This window comes from Lepus europaeus, chromosome 4 (assembly GCF_033115175.1).
Source record: "Lepus europaeus isolate LE1 chromosome 4, mLepTim1.pri, whole genome shotgun sequence".
Taxonomy (NCBI): Eukaryota; Metazoa; Chordata; class Mammalia; order Lagomorpha; family Leporidae; genus Lepus; species Lepus europaeus.
In genome coordinates this window covers 107,116,231-107,136,151 of record NC_084830.1, presented here as the reverse complement: position 1 = coordinate 107,136,151, position 19,921 = coordinate 107,116,231, and the positions used below count along the sequence as shown (strand labels likewise).

Genomic DNA, 19,921 nt, shown 5'->3' with positions numbered 1-19,921 from the left:
ATACTGGAGTACCTAGGTTCAATTCTCAGCTCTGGCTCCCGACTCCAGCTTCCTGTGAGAGTGGACCCTGACTGGCAGCAGTGATGGTTCAATAACTGGGCTCCTGCCACTCGTGTGGGAGACCTGGATTGTGGTCCTGGCTCCTAGCTTTGGGCCTGGTCCAGCCCTGGCTGTTAAAGGTATCTGGATAGTGAACCAGAGGATGGGAGCTCTTTGTTTCCCTGCCTCTCTGATAAATAAAATTGGAAAGGTTTAAAAACACATATTGGAGCCGGTGCCGTGGCTTAACAGGCTAATCCTCCACCTTGTGGTGCCGGCACACTGGGTTCTAGTCCTGGTCGGGGCACCGGATTCTATCCCGGTTGCCCCTCTTCCAGGCCAGCTCTCTGCTATGGCCCGGGAAGGCAGTGGAGGATGGCCCAGGTCCTTGGGCCCTGCACCCGCATGGGAGACCAGGAGAAGCACCTGGCTCCTGCCTTCGGATCAGTGAGATGCGCCGGCTGCAGCGGCCATTGGAGAGTGAACCAACGGCAAAAGGAAGACCTTTCTCTCTGTCTCTCTCTCTCACTATCCACTCTGCCTGTCAAAAATAAATAAATAAATAAATATTAAAAAAAACACATATTGGATTAAAACTAAGAGACTTCATCACCAGTAGAACCAAACTAAATAAAAACTAAAGATTGCTCTTGAGGCAGAGGCAGAATGATCCTTCTTGGAAACATGGATATCTAAAAATGAATGCAAGCAATGGAAAGGGTAAGTGTATCAGTGAGCCCAAATGTACATTTTTCTAAGATTTATTTATTTATTTGAAAGGCAGAGTTACAAAGAGGCAGAGTCAGAGAGAGAGAGAGAGAGAGAGAGAGGTCTTCCATCTGCTGGTTCACTCCCCAAATGGCCGCAATGGCCACAGCTGGGCTGATCTGAAGCCAGGAGCCTGGAGCTACTTCCCGGTCTCTCACGCAGGTGTAGGGGCCCAAGGACTTGGGCCATCCTGTACTGCTTTCTCAGCAGAGAGCGGGACTGGAAGTGGAGTAGCCAGGACTGGAATCAGCTCCCATATGGGACGCCAGATCTGCAGGTGGTGGCTTTACTGGCTATGCCACAGTGGCAGCCCCTCAAATGTACATTGACTATAAAATAATATGAATATCTCATGGTGCTTAAAATATACTTTAGAATTCCAAAATATCCAATTGCTGCTTATAGCAGACATCATACACCAAGGATGAAAAAAAGACTCGAAAGTAAAAGAATGAAAAAAACAGACCATAAAACACCAACCACAAAAACACACGCAGGAAACATCACTAGAGATAAGAAGCATTTCTTTTTTTATTTTATTTTATTTTTTAAATTTTTTGACAGGCAGAGTTAGACAGTGAGAGACAGAGACAGAGAGAAAGGTCTTCCTTTTTGCCTTTGGTTCACCCTCCAATGGCTGCTGCGGCCAGCGCACTGCGCTGATCTGAAGCCAGGAGCCAGGTGCTTCTCCTGGTCTCCCATGTGGGTGCAGGGCCCAAGCACTTGGGCCATCCTCCACTGCACTCCCGGGGCCACAGCAGAGAGCTGGATAGGAAGAGGAGCAACTGGGACAGAATCCGTTGCCCCGACTAGAACCCCGTGCGCTGGCGCCGCAGGCAGAGGATTAGCCTAGTGAGCCGCGGCGCTGGCCAATAAGAAGCATTTCTTAAAGATAAAAGGGTCAGGGCCAGTGTTGTGGCAAACAAGCAAAGCCGCTGCCTGCCAACCCTGGCATCCCATTTGGGTGCCATTTCATGTCCTAGATGGATCCAGCTACAGATCCAGCTCTCTGCTGTGGCCTGGGAAAAGCAGCAGAAGATGGCCCAAGTCCTTGGGCCCCTGCTATCTACATGGGAGACCTGGAAGAAGCTCCTGGCCCCTGGCTCCTGGCTCCTGGCTTTGGCCTAGCCCAGTCCCGGGCATTGCAGCAATCTGGGGAGTGAACTAGCGAATGGAAGATTCTCTCTCTCTCTCTTTTTTTTTTTTTCTTCTGATTTGCAAGTAAATAGATTTTAAAAGATGAACGTGTTGAGGTACCAGAATATATAACAATTCAACATATGTAAGCATCTAGCAGCTGTTAGAGGCATATAAAGCAAATTCGGAGAAATGCAGCAATTCACAGCTGTAGTGGAAGATTTTTAGCACACTCCTCTCAGTAACTGATGGGACATGCTGACATCATTTAACTGACAGCGTGAAGAGACCAAAACACTCAGTAAGGATACATGCTGGCCAGCGCCGTGGCTTAACAGGCTAATCCTCCGCCTTGCGGCGCCGGCACACCGGGTTCTAGTCCCGGTCGGGGCGCTGGATTCTGTCCCGGTTGCCCCTCTTCCAGGCCAGCTCTCTGCTATGGCCCAGGAAGGCAGTGGAGGATGGCCCAGGTCCTTGGGCCCTGCACCCGCATGGGAGACCAGGAGAAGCACCTGGCTCCTGGCTTCGGATCAGCGAGATGCGCCGGCCGCAGCGGCCATTGGAGGGTGAACCAACGGCAAAAAAGGAAGACCTTCCTCTCTGTCTCTCTCTCTCACTATCCACTCTGCCTGTCAAAAAAAAGAAAAAAAGAAAAAAAGGATGCATGCCTTCAGAGGTGTCGATATGGCCTGACGCAGCTTTGACCTAATCGGCAAGTACAGTTTACTGGATCACAAACTTTCGCAGATGACTGGTCTGCCTTCCTTCTCAACCAAGCACCAAGCATCTTCCCGCTCCCTCTACCCTCCCTCTTGCTTCAGCCTCCCAGCTCCCCAGACGCCACAGAGCGGCGGGCTCCCTGGGCCCTCCGCTGTCCTCCTTCCTCGCCCATCCCCAGGTCCCTGCCTGGCCGCACGGTGGCCCGCTCTAGCTCTTGGCACCATTTCCGAGGTGGGACCCTGGTGGGACCTCTCGGTGCGCACCGCACTGCCCCCAGCTCACAGCAGCCCCCCTGGCCGCCCACTCAACAGCTCAGCACCCCCCTATACGCGCAGTGGTCTCACTCCGACACACAGCACCCCCCCCCCACACACAATGGTCCAGCCCTGCACCCCCCTCCACGGCCGCTGACAGAACCCACCATGGCGGCCAAAGGCCGGCGGCAGAGGCAGGGCCAGGAGCGGGCGCGCTTCGTCTGCGTGACCCGCTTCGGCTCGCACCAGTGTGGCAGCGTCGTGCCGCTGGGCGGCCGCCAGTCGCAGGGGGTTTCGTGCCCGGGGCTGGAGGCGCACGACGACCACAACGAGGAGGAGCCGCTGGCACCGGAAGGCGCGATGGCGGCCCCGGGCCTGGGCGCGGAGGCCTCCACCTCCTCCCAGGGGCCGGCGCTGCGCGCGCGGAGGAGCCGCGGGCCGCGGGCGCGTGCAGGTGGCCGGGGCACCGTGGTGGGGCGGGCCGGCCCTCTTGTCCCGGCGTCTGAGGCCCAGGGCCTGGCGTCGGGCGGGTTCTCAGGCCGCGGCTGCCCGCCCGTCCGTGAGGAGGCCCCAGGCTGCGGGTGGCCGGCAAAGCCCTTAATTCCCTTGCGAGGCTGCTCCGCAAAATGGCGGCCGCGGTGGAGACGAAGGGCCTGTGAGGCGACGTGATGGAGCGGAAGCCGCTGAGGTCCGCCAGGGTTTTGAGGCCTGGGCTGCACTTGGCTCCTTTGAAGTTGTGAATCAGCTCACCAGGGAGGACTGGCATGCGCAGGGCGTTGTCAGCCCGTGTGAAAGCAGCCAGTGCCTTTCCACTCCTCCTCTCTGCTCTGGTGTCGTTCAGGAAGGCTTTACATTTTAAGACTTGTCTCCTTACAGTAAACTTACAGAGTTTACTAAATTACTATTTATTTCTATGAATTTGATCTAGTTTTGCTGTTGTCCATAAGAGTTCCTGGTCCGTGATGCCCTCTGTTTGTGTACGGAAAACATACTGCTCAAAAAGATGAATAAGTAAAATCAGTTTTGTTTAAGATTACGTTGTGCATGGGGCCTGCATTGTAGTGCGGTGGGTTAAGGCCCTGACCTGCAGCACCAGCATCCCATAGGAGCGCTGGTTCAAGTCCGGGCTGCTCCGCTTCTGCTCTGGCTCTCTGCTATGGCCTGGAAAAGCAGTGGAAGGTGCTTGGGTCCCTGCACCCTCTTGGGAGACCTGGAAGATGCTCCTGGCTTTGGATCTACTCATCTCTGGCTGTTGCAGCCATTTGGGGAGTGAACCAGCAGATGGAAGACCAATTCTCTCTCTGTCTCTCTCTCTAACTCTGTCTTTCAAATAAATAAATCTTTAAAAAAAAAAGATTACAATGTGCAGCTGGTTAAGCTACTGCCTATAATGTGGAGTCCCTGCCACTCCACTTCCCATCCAGCTTCCTGTTAAGGTGTCAAGTGCGTGGCTCTCTGCCCCCCAAGTGAGAGACCCTGAAGACGAGTTAGTGGCTCCTGGCTGCAGCCTGGGGCCGTGTGATGAGGGAACCAGCAAATGGAAGAGCTCTGTCTTTGTCTTTCTCTCTGCTCCCTACACTCTCTTGCTCTGTTACTCTGCCTTTCAGATAAATCTGAAAAAATATGTATGTTTTGAGAAGGCTTGACAAATTAACATGTTCTAGTCATTACCCCCATGTGGAGATGTGGAACATTCCCATCACCGCAGGAGCTCCTTACTTTCTGAGAGCCTTTTCCTCTACTTGCACCATTGTTTTTTTTTTTAAACAGGTTAACTGAGATGTCATTCACAATGCATGCAGTTCAACTACTTAAAGTACACAATTTTGTAGTTTTTGCCTATTCACAGAATTGTGTAGCCATCACTATAATCTATTTTAGAGCCCTGTACAGATTTAGCGGTCACACACCATTCCTCTCACCTCCACTAACCCCAAATTCCAGCCCTGAACTAGCACTTGCCTACTTTGTGTCTCCATAGATTTCCTTCTTTGAAGATTTCATTTAAATGGAATTATCCAGTGTGCAGGCTTTTGTAACTTCTGTCACTTAGCCTATTGAGTTTCGTGTGTTACTTTTAGATCCTATAAATTCACCAAATTATCTTGTTATTAGAATTTTATCCTTGATTCTCCTAATTTTCCAGGCACATTTTATTTATACATAAAAATCATCTTATTTCTCTTTTACCCATTCTTAGGTCTACAATAGATTTATTTTACATAATTGTGTTAGATAATGAGTACAAGAATGAACAGTATTGGAGATGGTGGACATCCTTAATTTGTTCTTCTTGTTCTTAGTGGAAATGCCTCTACTGTTGCCCTATTAAATAACACATTGGCTTTGGAACCAAAACATGTATTTATTTAAACTATTAAAAAATTCCTCAATATTAAAATTATTTATTTTTTTCATCATGAGCCAGTGTTGAATTTTGTCACAAGCTTTCTCAGCTCTATGAAGATGATCCTATTTTTCCTTAGATATATTAATATGTAATATGATATAAATGGATTTCCTGGTATCAGGTCAACATCGCTTTGTTTGCTAATAACTTGGTTAGATTTTTTGGATGAGATACTGCTCTGTAGTTTTCCTTTCTTTATGCTTGTTCACCTGGCTTAGGTATCAGGGTTATTCTTTATAAAAATATTTATGGATTTTTTTCCTTGTGTTTCAATACTCTGGAATAACTTATGGAACACTGGAAAGCCTGGTAAAATTCTTATAGGAAACAATTTGGTCTAATACTTTTTGTGGGATAATTCCTTGATAACTTTTTTCTATCGTCTATGGAAATTGGTCTGTAAAATTCTGATGGGTCAGTTTTGGTAATCTGTGTTTCCTTAGGCAATTATCTATTTTATCTTATCCATTTCATCTAAGTTTAATGTCTTTGCATAGAGACCTGAAAGTAGTAGCTTAAGCTTTTAACAAATTTTCTTGTGTTTAATGGTTATTTTCTTCCTTGTCATTTTTATTGATTTATCTGTGCTTTGTCACTTTTCCTTGATCAAATCAGGCAATGTTTTGCTCATTTTGTTAATTTAAACAAAACCAAGATTTTGATTGATTTAAAATTTATTTGAAATGCGGAGAGAAGAGAGGCCTAAATGGCTCTCCCCTAAATGCCCACAACAGCCAGGTCTGGGCAAGGCTGAGAGAGAGATAGAGACCCACCCTCTGCTGGTGAGCTTTCCATTAGCTGTGGCTGGGCCAGGCTAAAGCCAGGAGCTGGGCACTCAATCCAGATCTCCCATGTAGAGCAGGAACCCACTTACTTGAGCCATTGCCACTGCCTTCCTGAGTCTGCATTAGTAGGAAACTAGAATCAGGAGCCAGAGGAGCACTTGGGCCATCCTCCATTGCTTTCCCAGGCCATAGTAGAGAGCTAGATCAGAAGTGGAGGAGCTGGGACTTGAACCAGCACTCATATGGGATGCCGGCACTGTAGGTGGGGCCTAGCCCATTATGCCACAGCGCCAGCCCCATGAATTAACTTTTCACCACTACTTGAAGTAAATCTCATGGATTCTGATATGTAGTGTTTTTTATTATCACTATTTGTTTTAAAATTCTGTAATTTTCAATGTGGCAACCGGAGTTGATTAGCAGATTTAACATTTTTCACATTTCCAAGGTTTTTCTACTTTTTGTTTTTGCTGGTAAACTCTAGTTCCATTGTGTTGTGACCAGAAAGTGTTGAATGTGTCTACTTTATAGATTACTAGTGTTTTCTTTGTGACCTAATTTAGGGCGCTTCCTTTTTCTTTTCCTCCTCCAGAAACCATGCCATTGGAAGACTGTCCCTTTAAATCTTGATTGCCTCCTTTAAACTGAGTTTTTCCCACCAGATTGCATGCTTGCTACATGTGGTGTCTGGTCCTTTAAATTGCATACTGAAATCTCTACCCTGTCGTCTGTGCTCTGACCTTCCTGGTTATTGTCTAGTATCTGCAGATTGAGGGTGAGTTTAATCTGTCTTTGTGGCCAGATCAGAGGCCAGAGACGGGTTACAAGGAACTGCAGCAGTCCAGAGGAAAGACGAAGTAAGGCATTGGCAGTGGAGGCAGAGTGGGCAGGATCACACAACTACGTGAGGGAGAGAAGGAGGAGTTGATATCAGGGCTGAAGTCTCTGTGTTGGGCAGCTGTGGGGAATGGTGGAGACATTGACTTCAGTGCTTGTGAAATCAGGAATACACACACAGTCAAGTGAAGGGGGTTCTGGGAAGGACATTTGAATCAAGCCCAAAATTGCCTTTGTCCTTAGATTTTATGCAGTTTTGAATATTTTTAATGTAGATATTCATTACATACTTATGCCTGGCTTTCTATGGGGAATAAAGGTGAATTAGCCGTCCTACAATGTTCATTTAACACGCACCACATTGTGAGTACTACAGCAGATGCTAGCCACCCAAATGTATCAGACAAATATTCTGCTCTCAGGGGGTTTATATGTGAATAGTGGGGATATAAGCTTGTAGGAGAGAGTCTTGTAAGAGAGGCTTGAGGAAGGGCTTTGATAATTAAGTTCAGACAAAGAAACATAGAGGCAGGAAACCAGGGGACGTGAGTAGAGAGAGGGCTGGTAGAACAACAGAGATCATCAAGGGCATCGGCTGTGAAAGCATAAAGACATTATCTTGGCTCTGTCATCTATTAGCATGCAATGTGGACTGTGGACCATGTTAGTTAACTGCTCTGATTCTCAATTTTCTTATCTATAAAATGAGACTAGTACTTCCTACCCTAAAGGGTTTCTGTGAAGATTAAATGATGCAGAGCCTAACATAGTGTTTGGCACATTGAGTAGAGTTTTTTTTTTTTTTTTAATTTTTTTTAAAGGCTTGAAGGGTGGAGTGCAGTTATCAGAGATAGGTTCACTTCTGGAAGATAAACTCAAGCTGTTTGTAAGATGTGCTGGAGTTTAGATACCCAGGAGCAAGTCTGAGTGATGAGGCTGGCTTCCTGTTCCCGTGGAACTTGGGAGGTTTAGTCATAATTTATGTATAATATAGGGTGATGAATGCTATCGTGGAGGTACAAATGGATGCTTTGAAAGTGGTGAGTAAGTTGGAGATGAGAGAATCAGGGAAGGTTTCCTAGTGGTAGAATCACAATAAGATTTATATCTGGGCTGAGGCAGGAGGGAATTCTAGCTGGGCAAAACCTCTGAGCAGAGCACAGCGCATGGATCAGGGATGGACAGTGGTGAGTGAAGAACTACAAGTACTGTTGGACTTGGTCAGTGTGTGTGGAAAGAGGGCTAGAGAAAAAAATGTGTCGGGACCAAATATGCTAGAACTAGTGTCAGTGAAGAAATGGAAAAATAATTTAGTCTTTCTTCTTTTTCATATTCTCTATACTTCTTGACAGATTTTAGATCTCTAAGTAATTAAAGGTAGACTTGATGGCTCTTATTTTATCCTTAAGGAATACAGGTCCAGGTTAGGTAAGATTTAAAAACAGCATTTGGGAATGATGCAAGTACAGTTAGCATTTCCATGATTGTCCGTATTTAGAGGGAAGGAAGCATCCGGGTATAAGGAGATGAGGGTTTCCTAAACTTGTTTTCTTATGTCGTATCTGTGTATCATCTGTATTGTCATTTACTTTATACATTTATTTAAATAGGTGCATTTTCTCTCTTAACTGAACTTCTTCTAAGAGTACTTTACATCATTACCTCAGTGGAACATCTCCACCATTTGCCATAAATAGAAATAAGCCAAATCTAATAAAGGCAAAACAGTATTATTACATTCTAGCTAAATAGGTTGTCTGCAGAAGATTGTCTGCAACCAGAAAGGGAGATTAGCATCTCAGGGAAGTCTAAATGATACAGTGGTACCATACTCACATTTTCTCCTTGATGCAATCAGAAGATTGAAAAGAATAGGCCAGGGAATGAGTTTCTTACCATGTGATTTTCTCACCATGTGTTCCTTTAGTGCTAGGTCTGTACCTCACCGAGAATCAGTGGCATGCTTCTCACAAACTGGGAAATTCCATTTTAGAGCATATTCTAGTTCATTCAGCAGGTGAAACAACCCACTGTACGTATAATATCTATAGATTTAAACAGAGGATCTCTAGTGAAAAAAAACTCGTACTCCAGGGCCGGCACTGTGGTATAATGGATAAAGCTACCGTCTGTGTCGCTGGGATCCCATGTGTCCCGGCTGCTCCCCTTCTGATCCAGCTCCCTGCTGATGGCCTGGGAAAGCAAGAGAAGATCGCCCAAGTGCTTGAGCCCCTGCCACCCACAAGGGAGACCCGGATGAAGCTCCTGGCTCCTGGCTTCAGTCTGGCCCAATCCTGGTCCTTGTGGCTATTTGAGGAGTGAACCAGCAATTAGATCTATCTTTGTGTCTCTCCCTCCCTCTTTCTCTGTAACTCTGACTTTCAAAATAAGTAAATCTTAAAAAAAAAAAAAGTCATAAATCATACTTCTCAAGTGAACAATGTGATAAATCCTATCACCGAGCATAGGATCCTTTTTGAGATCAGAGAAGGCTCCCTGGAAAGCTAGCTACTGAAGAATGGAAGAAAGCCAGTTGTATGGTGGTCACAGGGCAGAAAAGAGGTGGGGAAGGGCTGAGTGGGGGAGTGTTCCAGACGCAAGGAGATGATGTGTAGAGGCTTTCAGGGAATGCATGCTCATTATTTCATAATTTGTCTTTGGACTTGCAAACCTTACAGTTTTTTTTTTATTATTATTTTAAAAACATTACACAAGTGTCTCTTAGGTCTGTCTGTGTGTCTCTGTCTTCCTTTAAAAAAAGATTTATTTATTTGAAAAACAGTTATAGAGCGAGCCAGGAACAGCATTGGGAAGGCATTGAAGGCAGTGGCTCACCTTGCGGCGGCACACGCCGCACGTCTAACCCTTATAAAGCAGCATGGTTAGTGAGTAGAGTCAGGAAATTTATTCACTCTGAAAAACCTTTATTAGTACTAAGGTGTGTCTGGTAGTAGTGTGAATAGGACATAGACGGCCATTGCCCACCAGGTCACAGCTTAGGGGAGGAGACAGCCAAGTGCTGGGAAGAAAGTGTTCTGTGAGTCAGTGCTGCATGTGCTTGAAGGAAGACGTTGGAGAGGAGATGACATGTGAGCTGTCCTTTTCTGTTTGTTTTTCTAAATGAGCTGGTGTTGAACAAATGGAGAGTTTCCTGACAGTGTACAGGTGTATGTATGGATACAGGCACACATAATGTTGTAGCCAGAGAGAGCAGCATGTGCAGAGGCTGCCAGGGATAATAAAACAAAGGAGGGCACTTCAAAAAGCTGGTGGAAAATAGAATTAAGAGATAAAATCATGTGAACAAAAAACAATTTTGAAATCCATACACTTGCCCCATGATTAACATTTTCCATGAACCTGAAGAATCTAGTATATACGTAACTACCAGGTGTTTTGTGTAGTTCAAAGTATAATAATATATTTGGAGAAAACTGATATATATATTGAGAAAACTGGAGACTACAGAGCTACCCTGGGGCAATATGTGGTTTCTGGCATTTATTTGTTACTCTGTTGCTGACTTTTTGGAACTCACAAATTAGAAAAGAGACTGAACTAGGTGGATGATTTCCTGGGTACTTAAAATGTTGTTTGTCTCTAGTTTTCTTGGTTGTTTTCAGAATATTAGCTAATTGGTAAACAAGCCTTACCTAGACTTCAGAAAAACACTAAGTGTAAAATCCTGAAAGAGAATTCAAGAGCCATTTCTACAGTCTTTATTCTCAGTGTAGTAAACCCTTAAAAAATACAGGCTGATGTTGATATTTTACCATTTCACTCCATTTTTTAAAAATTAGGTTTAATCCGGAAGGATGCAGATGGAAAGTTCGATTTCCCCATACCATTGAATGAAGCTTCCAAAATCCTGAAGAAAAAGAAAAAGGTATACTGTTGTCAAGTGAGCAGTGTTTGAGTTTTAGATCATCCTCTCTAAATACAAATGTGTGAAAATATTCAAGACAGTGGAAGTAGCTGTATCTTTTGAATAATTTAATTTTCTAAAGTGAGGAAACTGAAGTAATGTAGTAGAAATCCATCTGGTTTTGGAAGTATTTATTAACCATAAAGAATGATCTTTTCAATGTTTAAAGATATCAAATATTTTGTAATCAAAATGTAACCCACTGGGAGATTTTGAAAAGTATATATATATCATCCATAGACTATAACAAATTGTGATAGATAATGTAGTTTAGGAAAAAAATAATGGCTTTCATAGAAAAGAATCATGTATCTATATTGCTGTAATGTTGCTTTTTTTTAAAAGACAAAGAATGCATATTAAGTTTCTGGTAGGAAATCTGACAAAGATGAACCTTTATTGCCAAAACATTCTCACCACTGGTTATCCAAGTGTCACGGTAGCTTGAGTGTTTTAAACATATTAAAGTTATATGTTTACTAATTTCTAATTGACACCATATATTTTATACTTTAAAGAAATTGTTAATTGATAATAACACAAAAATTATGGTATTTCTGAGCTTGGAGGTTTTTTTTTTTTTTTTACTTTATTAAAATACTGAGTTTGTTTCACATGTATATTTGTCTCCCCACCATTTCTATGTCTGACCACTGCTACTTCTGTGTCCTATTGTTATAGTCCATACATACTTAAAACCAAGTGAAGGGTAGAGGTCCATCTTTAAAAACTAAACAAGCATTTTGGACAACACATTCTTGGCAATGGAACCTGAACAACAGTTATCAAACACGGTAGGGAAAGTTCTCACTCTGCATTATAAAAAGGACAGCCAGATATCAACTGTTACAGAAATGGAATCAACTGAAAATTTTGACAAAACGTTTAAACTATTTTCTTTCTTTTTTTTTTTTTTTTTAAATTTTTGACAGGCAGAGTGGACAGTAGAGGGAGACAGAGAGAAAGGTCTTCCTTTTGCCGTTGGTTCACCCTCCAATGGCCGCCGCGGTTGGTGCACTGCGGCTGGCGCACCGTGCTGTTCCGATGGCAGGAGCCAGGTGCTTCTCCTGGTCTCCCATGGGGTGCAGGGCCCAAGGACTTGGGCCATCCTCCACTGCACTCCCTGGCCACAGCAGAGAGCTGGCCTGGAAGAGGGGCAACCGGGACAGGATCGGTGCCCCGACCGGGACTAGAACCCAGTGTGCCGGTGCCGCAAGGTGGAGGATTAGCCTGTTAAGCCATGGCACCGGCCTTAAACTATTTTCTTAATGAGACTTCCTCCACTCCCAAAGATCTTGAATAGCCTCCTAGTCAGACATCTGGAAGCAGTACTTCACATAATTGATGAATTTGGCTTCCACTTCTGGAAGAGAACCACCTTTTCTATACTTGCTTGCATTTTTGCTTCAACGTCTTATCCAGAACCAGATCCTTTTGGTGTTTTAGGAATTGTTTTTTTTTTTTCTTCTGTTTTTTGAAGGGTTCTTGACCTTTTGATCTTAGTGTTGATGGTTTTGAGTCTTTCCCATTCTGGTTTGATTTTTGTACATTTTTGGCTGGGGTAGCTCACTTAGATTTCTTCAATGGAGCTGTTTCTTCAGTTTCCTCATCCTCTTCATCATCATCATCATCTCCATCATCTCCATCAGCAGCAAGCTTTACTTTTTCCTGTGGTACCTTGCTGCCGCCTCTGGGGCAGACCGCTTTGCAGGTACACTTAATAGCTTCACATCCTCTTCCTATTCGCCTTCTGACTCTGCATCTTCCTCCACAGCTACTGAGTGCTGTCCGCTGATATGCACAGGCCCTGAACCACACTTCAACCTTACGACCACAGTGGTGGTATTTCAAAGCCTCCAACGGAACCTTTGGCTGTCCATTTTCAAAGTTGCCAGTGTTACCTGACTTGGACTGCCTTCCTCATTCGTTGTCTCTGCTTCAGCAATGTGCAGTTCATCCTTTGCCTCAGCGCCTAAACTGACCATCCTTAAAGATAACTCATGCAAATTTTCGTTTGTCCACTTCAGAGTGATACTCTTTGTCGACCTTTAGTTCACAACCAAAAAGATAGTTCTGGGGCCTCAGTGGGGCGAATCTTCCATGAAGTGGAGGGACAAACTTAGGTGGGAGAGAAGGAAGATGGAGATAAGGCGCCCACTACTGCAAAGAACAGCCGTGCAGGGCGGAATCACACCAGGCAGAGGTTGTTTGATTTATAATTCATGTACAGTGAAAAATAGCAGTCCAAAGTGACTAACCTTGTACTGAATGTATTTTGAGTGAGTATCTAATTTTCCTGCTGAACTAAGAAATATTTCTACCAAGAGCTTTTGGGCAGGGAGAAAGAGCATTAGCCAGTATTTACTTTTAACCACATTGTACCAGGCACTGGAATTAGTACTTTGTGTACATATTTTTCAGTAATTCTAATAACCTAATGCTTTAAGCCATTCCTAGTGAAGAATAAAATACTTTCCCAATGTCAAATAATTGGTAAGTAGCAAGGCTAGTGTTTGGGTCTAGATCTATCTGTTTGGAGTCGTAGTCCTCATTTTTTTCAATTCTTGTGTATTCATGCTCTCTGGTAATTGTGCTAAATTATGTCCTAGGAGAACTATCTAATTTTTAACTGGAATAAAATACATTAAAAAATCAAATCATTGCCCAGTGGTTTAGATATAGGAAAAATTTGCCATTTTTATTACCTTTGGTAATTGAATGTGTTGGAACCATGTAAGTAGGAATTGCTTGACCTTGCTGTCTAAGGAAAGCTCATCCAGGACGGATTCTTTAAATCCTATAGAGAGGAAATTCTAAGAAGTTGGAAGTAAAGATCAGAGATTTCAGTGATTCTGGAGAAACAATTACATTTTAGTTTTGGACCTCTGAGTTCTAATATTGCTTTATAGTGATTATATCCATGGACATGTATCACAGTTGACTCACTCCTAATTGCCGCTATCAAAATGTATTCCTTCTTGTTTGTTCAGCATTCCTTAATTATGCTTATCTTTTTAAGGTTTCAGTATGGAATAATGTATACAAGGTCATCTCCAAAATGCTTGAAGAAAATGAAAAATACAGACTTAGGCTAAAATGCCAAAAATTATCTAATGCAAGTAAGTAAACACAGTTTTTGCTGTATTTAAGGGGACTGGCTTCTATAACAGTTTAGTTATCCTTGAATGATGTTAGACTAGTTGTTTTCTTGCCACATGCAATGTACTTAACTTTTGTGGTTTGGATATTAGTTTGGGTGTTGAATAGTACCTAAGTTCCATGTGTTAAATGCCACCCAAAGTCTTAGGTTAATTATCTGAGATGGTAGAAACTTAATCTGGGGCCGGTGCTGTGGTGCAGTGGGTTAACGCCCTGGCCTACAGTAGTACTCCCATCCCATGTGGGTGCCGGTTCGAGTCCCAGATGCTCCACTTCCTATCTAGCTCTCTGCTATGGCCTGGGAAAGCAGTAGAAGATGGCCCAAGTCTTTGGGCTCCTGCACCCACGTGGGAGACCTGGAAGAAGCTCCTGGCTCCTAGCTTCGGATCGGCACAGCTCCGGCTGTTGCGGCCAGTTGGGAGTGAACCAGCAGATGGAAGACCTCTCTCTCATTCTCTCTCTGCCTCTCCTCTCTCTGTGTAACTCTGACTTTCAATAAATAAATAAATAAATATTTTTTTTTAAAAGAACAATCTAATTTTGATGTTTGAAATGGGGATTTTTAGAGGTGATTGGCTTGGGTTGGGTCCTTCATATGGGTTCACCATGATGAAACCATGTAGACAGATAGACTCAGGTCCCTCTTGTCATGTGGTGCTCTATGCTGTTTTGGGACTCTGACAGTGAAAACGCCACCACAGAGTACAAACCAGTGAGGTCTTCCTAATCTTGGACTGTGAATCTCCAAAACTATGAGCTGAAGTAAGCCTCTCTTTCCTTCAGAACTAGCTTGTCTTAGGATTTCATTGTACAAACAGAAAACTGAATAATACAAGAACTATAGAAATGAGATTACCATGTTCTTATTACTCATCATAACTAAAGGTATGGAATATATTCAAGTAAGAATATAGAGTAGACCACAGGTGTAGAATGAGTGGAGGAGTGCAGGAGGTTACTGAGCAAAGGAATACACTGTTAAGTGTGAATCTTAATGCCAACTGTTAATAAAAATTACAAAACTCACCCATCATTCTGTGTCACTGAATTCATGTGGTCATTTCCTCTCTATGAATACTGCAATCCAGTTTAATGCATTTAACAGAATTTGTCCTTGAGGTATGATCTTGATGTCATTATTTTATTACTGTAAAACAACTCATGTTTTAAACTACTCTAAAGCTGCATCAATACTGAATTGATATTGTGGTCAGAGCAAAATTAGTTGTAATCTACTATGCAAATTAAAATAATTGGAAGTTCTGGATTTTCAAAAAATTAAGTTGACTACAATTTATGTAACTAATAATGGCATATGAATTTACAAATCAAAAGTTATTTCTTTCCTTCGTGTGCATGTCCTAATATACATTCTGTCTTGAGGAATGCTTTGTGGGTTCTGAGTACAGTTACTTGTGACACCTATTTGACAGTCAGTACACCTGTAGTATTTAATTTTGTGAGGAATATTTTCATAAGGTAGTCATTAAAACAGAATGCCATCTTGCAAAAGTGTAACATTAGAAATTTATTACTGCTTAACGAGTATAGTATTGCGTCAATAGTACTATAAATTGTCTGCAAAAATGACAAATGCTAGCATATACATCACACTCAGGTAAGTGATATTCTGTTTAACTTACCTAGTTATTAAGAAGGATGCAGCAGGAGCAGGGGTTAGGATGAAGAAAAATAATCACAGAATCACAGATTTTTTTTTAAGTTTTTTTTTTTTTAACTTATTTGAAGAGCAGAGTAACAGAGGGAAAGACACAGAGAGAAAGAGATCTTCCATCTGCTGGTTCACTCCTCAGATGGCCATGGTGGTGGGTCACCTGGGTCTTCCACGTAGGTGGCAAGTACTAGGACCCTCTTCTGCTTTCCCAGGCACAGTAGCAGGGAGCTAGATGGGAAGCTGAGTGGCTGGGTCTCTATTTTTTATTTTTATTTTTTATTTTTTTTTTTTGACAGGCAGAGTGGATAGTGAGAGAGAGACAGAGAGAAAGGTCTTTCTTTGCCGTTGGTTCACCCTCCAATGGCCACTGCGGCCGGTGCACCGCGCTGATCCGAAGGCAGGAGCCAGGTGCTTCTCCTGGTCTCCCATGGGGTGCAGGGCCCAAGCACTTGGGCCATCCTCCACTGCACTCCCTGGCCACAGCAGAGAGCTGGCCTGGAAGAGGGGCAACCGGGACAGAATCCGGCACCCCAACCGGGACTAGAACCCGGTGTGCCGGCGCCGCAAGGCGGAGGATTAGCCTAGTGAGCCGCATGGCTGGGTCTCTAACCAGTACTCCGATTTGGGATGCCAGTGCGGCAGGCTGCATCTTAACCCGCAGTGCCACAAAGCCAACCCCAGTCACGGCTTTCTTAAAAGGATGTTTAAATAAGTAATGTGTAAAAGGCCTCGTCATTGTTCTGAGTTCTAATCCAGAGCACTGTATAACCTCGAATTTGTCAGGTTCTTTTGTGACTCAGAGGCCTTCTACGAAACATAAAGTCATTTTGTAAGGATTATTTAATAACTTAGAATAATATACTGTGTTTTTCAGAAATAGCTCATAAACAAAAGTTCCCTAGTAATTCATTTTTTGCATTGTAATTTTAAACTAGATTGCAAAAACTTTTTGAAAAAGCTAATAATTGTACTTTAAAAATGTGGGTTTTTTATTCCTTAATATGTGTGTAGTAATGAGAAAAACAGTGCTAACAGCCAACTTGAATTTTCCTTATATTTTGTGTTCCTAGGCTGACATAATACGATGAATCTTCATATCATCTTCTGGTAAGAATCCATTTAGATAATAAAATCGAGATCCTTCCCCCTTCCCTTTTCTATCCTACCTCCTTCAGCCTTTAGTGTAATCCAGTTTTAGCCTGTTTCCTTCCTCAAGTTCACCGTCTGGCACATACGAGTTGGATGTCAGTTATCTGCTGATATGTGAGACATTTAAGCCTCATCCCTGTCGGGCTGTTGAAACTACTCTCTCCATGGTCCGGGTTTTTCCTCTTCCACTTCCTCTTTCTCCTCCTCTTCAGCTTCCTGCACTCCCTCCTCCTCCTCTCCACTAAGCTCTCTTTCTCTTTGAACATGCTGTCACATTTAGCACGAGTTACCACTGCTCCTGTAACTTCGTTTTCTCTTGCAGTGTCTTGCAAGCTGTGATATGGTCTTGTTCTGCCTCTCTGACCATGTTTTCTGTATATTTTTAATCTGTCCTGGTTGCTGCCACCTAATAAATAATGCCATACTAGGAGAAATTGTTGGTGCTCTTCTCTGTTTACATATTTACACAGATATTGTAGCTTCAGTTACTCTCTCCAGGTGTATGATCCTTAAATCTCTATTCAATCCCTGATCTCTTGTCATGTGCTTTTGCTTTCTCTTTAGGCTGCTTTATAGTTACTTTCTAATGCTGCATGCTTTAAATTGAGCATATTATCTTTCCCTTTTCTTTTCAATTGTGCCTCAAATTTACTGATTACCTGGGCTTATTCAGCTTTGAGGGAGAGATTACATTCAGCATGGTGAGATCTAGAAAGTAATAGTGAATAAGGTAGGCCTTGGGAAAGAGAAATTAGACTTTTGTAAGTCAAAGTGTAAGGAGGAGAGTATATGTTAGACAGAAACATGAGCAAATTCATGGGTTCCATGAAAGTGTTTAGGGAATGTAGGATTTGATTAGAGGTTGTTTAAGATTGATTGAAGACAGGCATACAGGTCTACTGAGGCTGTATTTCAAAGGTCTCAGCTAAATGCTGGGCCAAGGGTTTGTAGTAGATTCAGCAAGCTATGAAGAAACATGGAACATTTTCTCATTTTTTTATTCTGGTGGTTTAAAGTGGACAGAAATGTTGTAAAAATAATACAAAGTATTCCAGTGTACCTTTACCCAGATTCAGTGATGTTTAACATCTTGTCGCATTTGCTTCCTCTTTCTCATTCTCTCTTTCCCTGTGTGTACCAAGTATTTCTGATAACACTTTACTGTGTGGCCACAGAACACCAGTGTCTTTTATATAATCCACTACAGTTATCAAATTCGGGAAATTTAACATTGACTTAAAAATTCCATGTAATTTATTTATACTTCAGTTTCTTCCCATTATCTCAGTATTTTTAATGGGATATTTTCTCTGGTACCAGATCCTTTGGTTTTCTCAAATGTGTAATAATTGTTCAGCCTTTCTTTGTCTTTTCACGATACTGACATTTTGAAAGAATGTTGGCCTGTTGGTTTTCAGACCATTCCTCTGGGCTGACTGATACCTTCTCATGCTTTGACTCATGTTAAGCTTTTTGGTTGGAACATTGTACAAAGAATACTTCCTTTTTAGAGTATCATATCTGGAGCCATGTAATCTTCTTTGATCCATTTTCAATAATGTTAACTTGTCCATTTATAAAAGTTACTACTTTTCCTTTCTTAATTAATAAAGATTTTATGGAGAGATAATAAGAGACTATGAAAATATCTTGTTCATCGATATCTAGAACATCAAAATCTAGCACTATAAAATCTGCATTTTAGAAAGATTCATCTGGTTTGTGGAAAGGTTTGGAGTGGAGTTGAAATAGGAGATAAAAAACAAAATCTGGGGGTTGTAATAGCAGTCCAAGTAAAGAGTGAAATGCGGGTAAGTGAGGGTGGCACCAAGGTCAGAGAGGAGACTGCTGATGATGGGTAGTGGATGAGAAAGATGACGTTGAGTTCTGAGAATGAAGAAATAAGAAATAAAGAACTCAGGAGAGGGTCTGTGTTGTGGCACAGTGGGTTAAGCTGCTGCTTGCAACGCCAGCTTCCTGGATGGGCACTGGTCCCTATTCCAACTGCTCCACTTCTGATCCAGCTCCCTGCTAATACTCCTAGGAAAGCAGTGCGATATGGCCTAAGTTCTTGGGCCTCTGCCTCTCATATCAGAGACGTGGATGGAGTTCCAGGCTCCTGGCTTCAGCATGGCCCAACCTTAGCCACTGTGGCCATTTGGAGAGTGAATTGGCAGATGGAAGATCTCTCTCTCTCTCTCTCTCTCTCTCTCTCTGTCTCTCTAATTCTGCCTTTCTAGTAAATAAATAAATATTTTTAAATTTAATTTTAATTAATTTTTAAGAGATTTAATATGATTTGTAGATACGAGTCTAAGAACAATGATATTCCCTTCCTCCGTCCCTGCCACCCTCCTTCCTTCTACTTTTTTTTTTTTTTTAGTTTTTGAGATAACATTTTAAAATTACATTACAGTAAAAAGGCTTCATACTTCATAGAATAAGAAGTTTAACAAGTAAAAAAGCAAAAAGATTCTAGTTTAGTGGGAGTGTAGACAATGGCTACAAACAATAATTGAATATATAAATGACCATTTCACCCATATAGAATTTTTTTGTCAATTAGTCATTCATAATTTCTTTCAATGAAATAGAGCCAATGACAATGTAACATCTATATATTTCCTGTGTGGTTACAACATAATTAAATACATCTTTAAAAGAAGAAGAAGAAGAGCTCATTTTATAAAGGTACCAAGTTTATATTTGGCATGCTGAATTTTAGGTGATAGTGAGGTACCCAGGTAAGCAGTGGGAAGTACTGTACTGGAGCTGGAATGCTAACCTGTAGTGCGTGGAGCTCATGCGTCATTCTCACAGCAGCTGTAGATGAAAACCCCAGTGTGAGGATGCAGAGAACTGAGTGCATAATGTCTAGGGTGAAGAGGAATTTTCGGTTTCAGAGTCTGGAATCCAGGGGCTTAGTCACTGGGTCAGGACTCATGAGAGAGGCGGTTGTAGAGCCACGGAGAGTGGCTAAGGACGCTTGCAATTCAGAGAGGGCCAATGCCTTGCTCAGAGAGAGAGCAGGGGTACACAAGGCAGGAGGACAGAAATATGTCA

The 19,921-nt window shown here is 42.7% G+C and overlaps 1 protein-coding gene and 1 pseudogene across 1 annotated transcript; one reads left to right on the top strand and one right to left on the bottom strand.

Annotated features, from left to right (window-relative positions):
- The first annotated feature begins 3,086 nt into the window (after positions 1–3,086).
- On the top strand, positions 3,087–14,391 carry C4H5orf47 (chromosome 4 C5orf47 homolog). The gene is made up of 4 exons (XM_062189909.1): positions 3,087–3,477; positions 10,751–10,836; positions 13,895–13,994; positions 14,319–14,391. The coding sequence occupies exons 1-4, from the start codon at positions 3,087–3,089 to the stop codon at positions 14,345–14,347; spliced, it is 606 nt and encodes a 201-aa protein (XP_062045893.1). The 3' UTR covers positions 14,348–14,391.
- LOC133758186 (nucleophosmin-like) lies at positions 12,133–13,226 on the bottom strand (annotated as a pseudogene).
- Positions 14,392–19,921: the final 5,530 nt, after the last annotated feature.

What these genes read in the sequence shown, in the direction of transcription:
- C4H5orf47 (XM_062189909.1), top strand. Translation starts at nt 3,087, where the DNA reads ATGGCGGCCAAAGGCCGGCGGCAGAGGCAGGGCCAGGAGCGGGCGCGC. An exon ending in CCGCGGCTGCCCGCCCGTCC is followed by an intron (nt 3,478 to 10,750) that starts GTGAGGAGGCCC and finishes TTTAAAAATTAG; the next exon opens with GTTTAATCCGGAAGGATGCA. An exon ending in TCCTGAAGAAAAAGAAAAAG is followed by an intron (nt 10,837 to 13,894) that starts GTATACTGTTGT and finishes TATCTTTTTAAG; the next exon opens with GTTTCAGTATGGAATAATGT.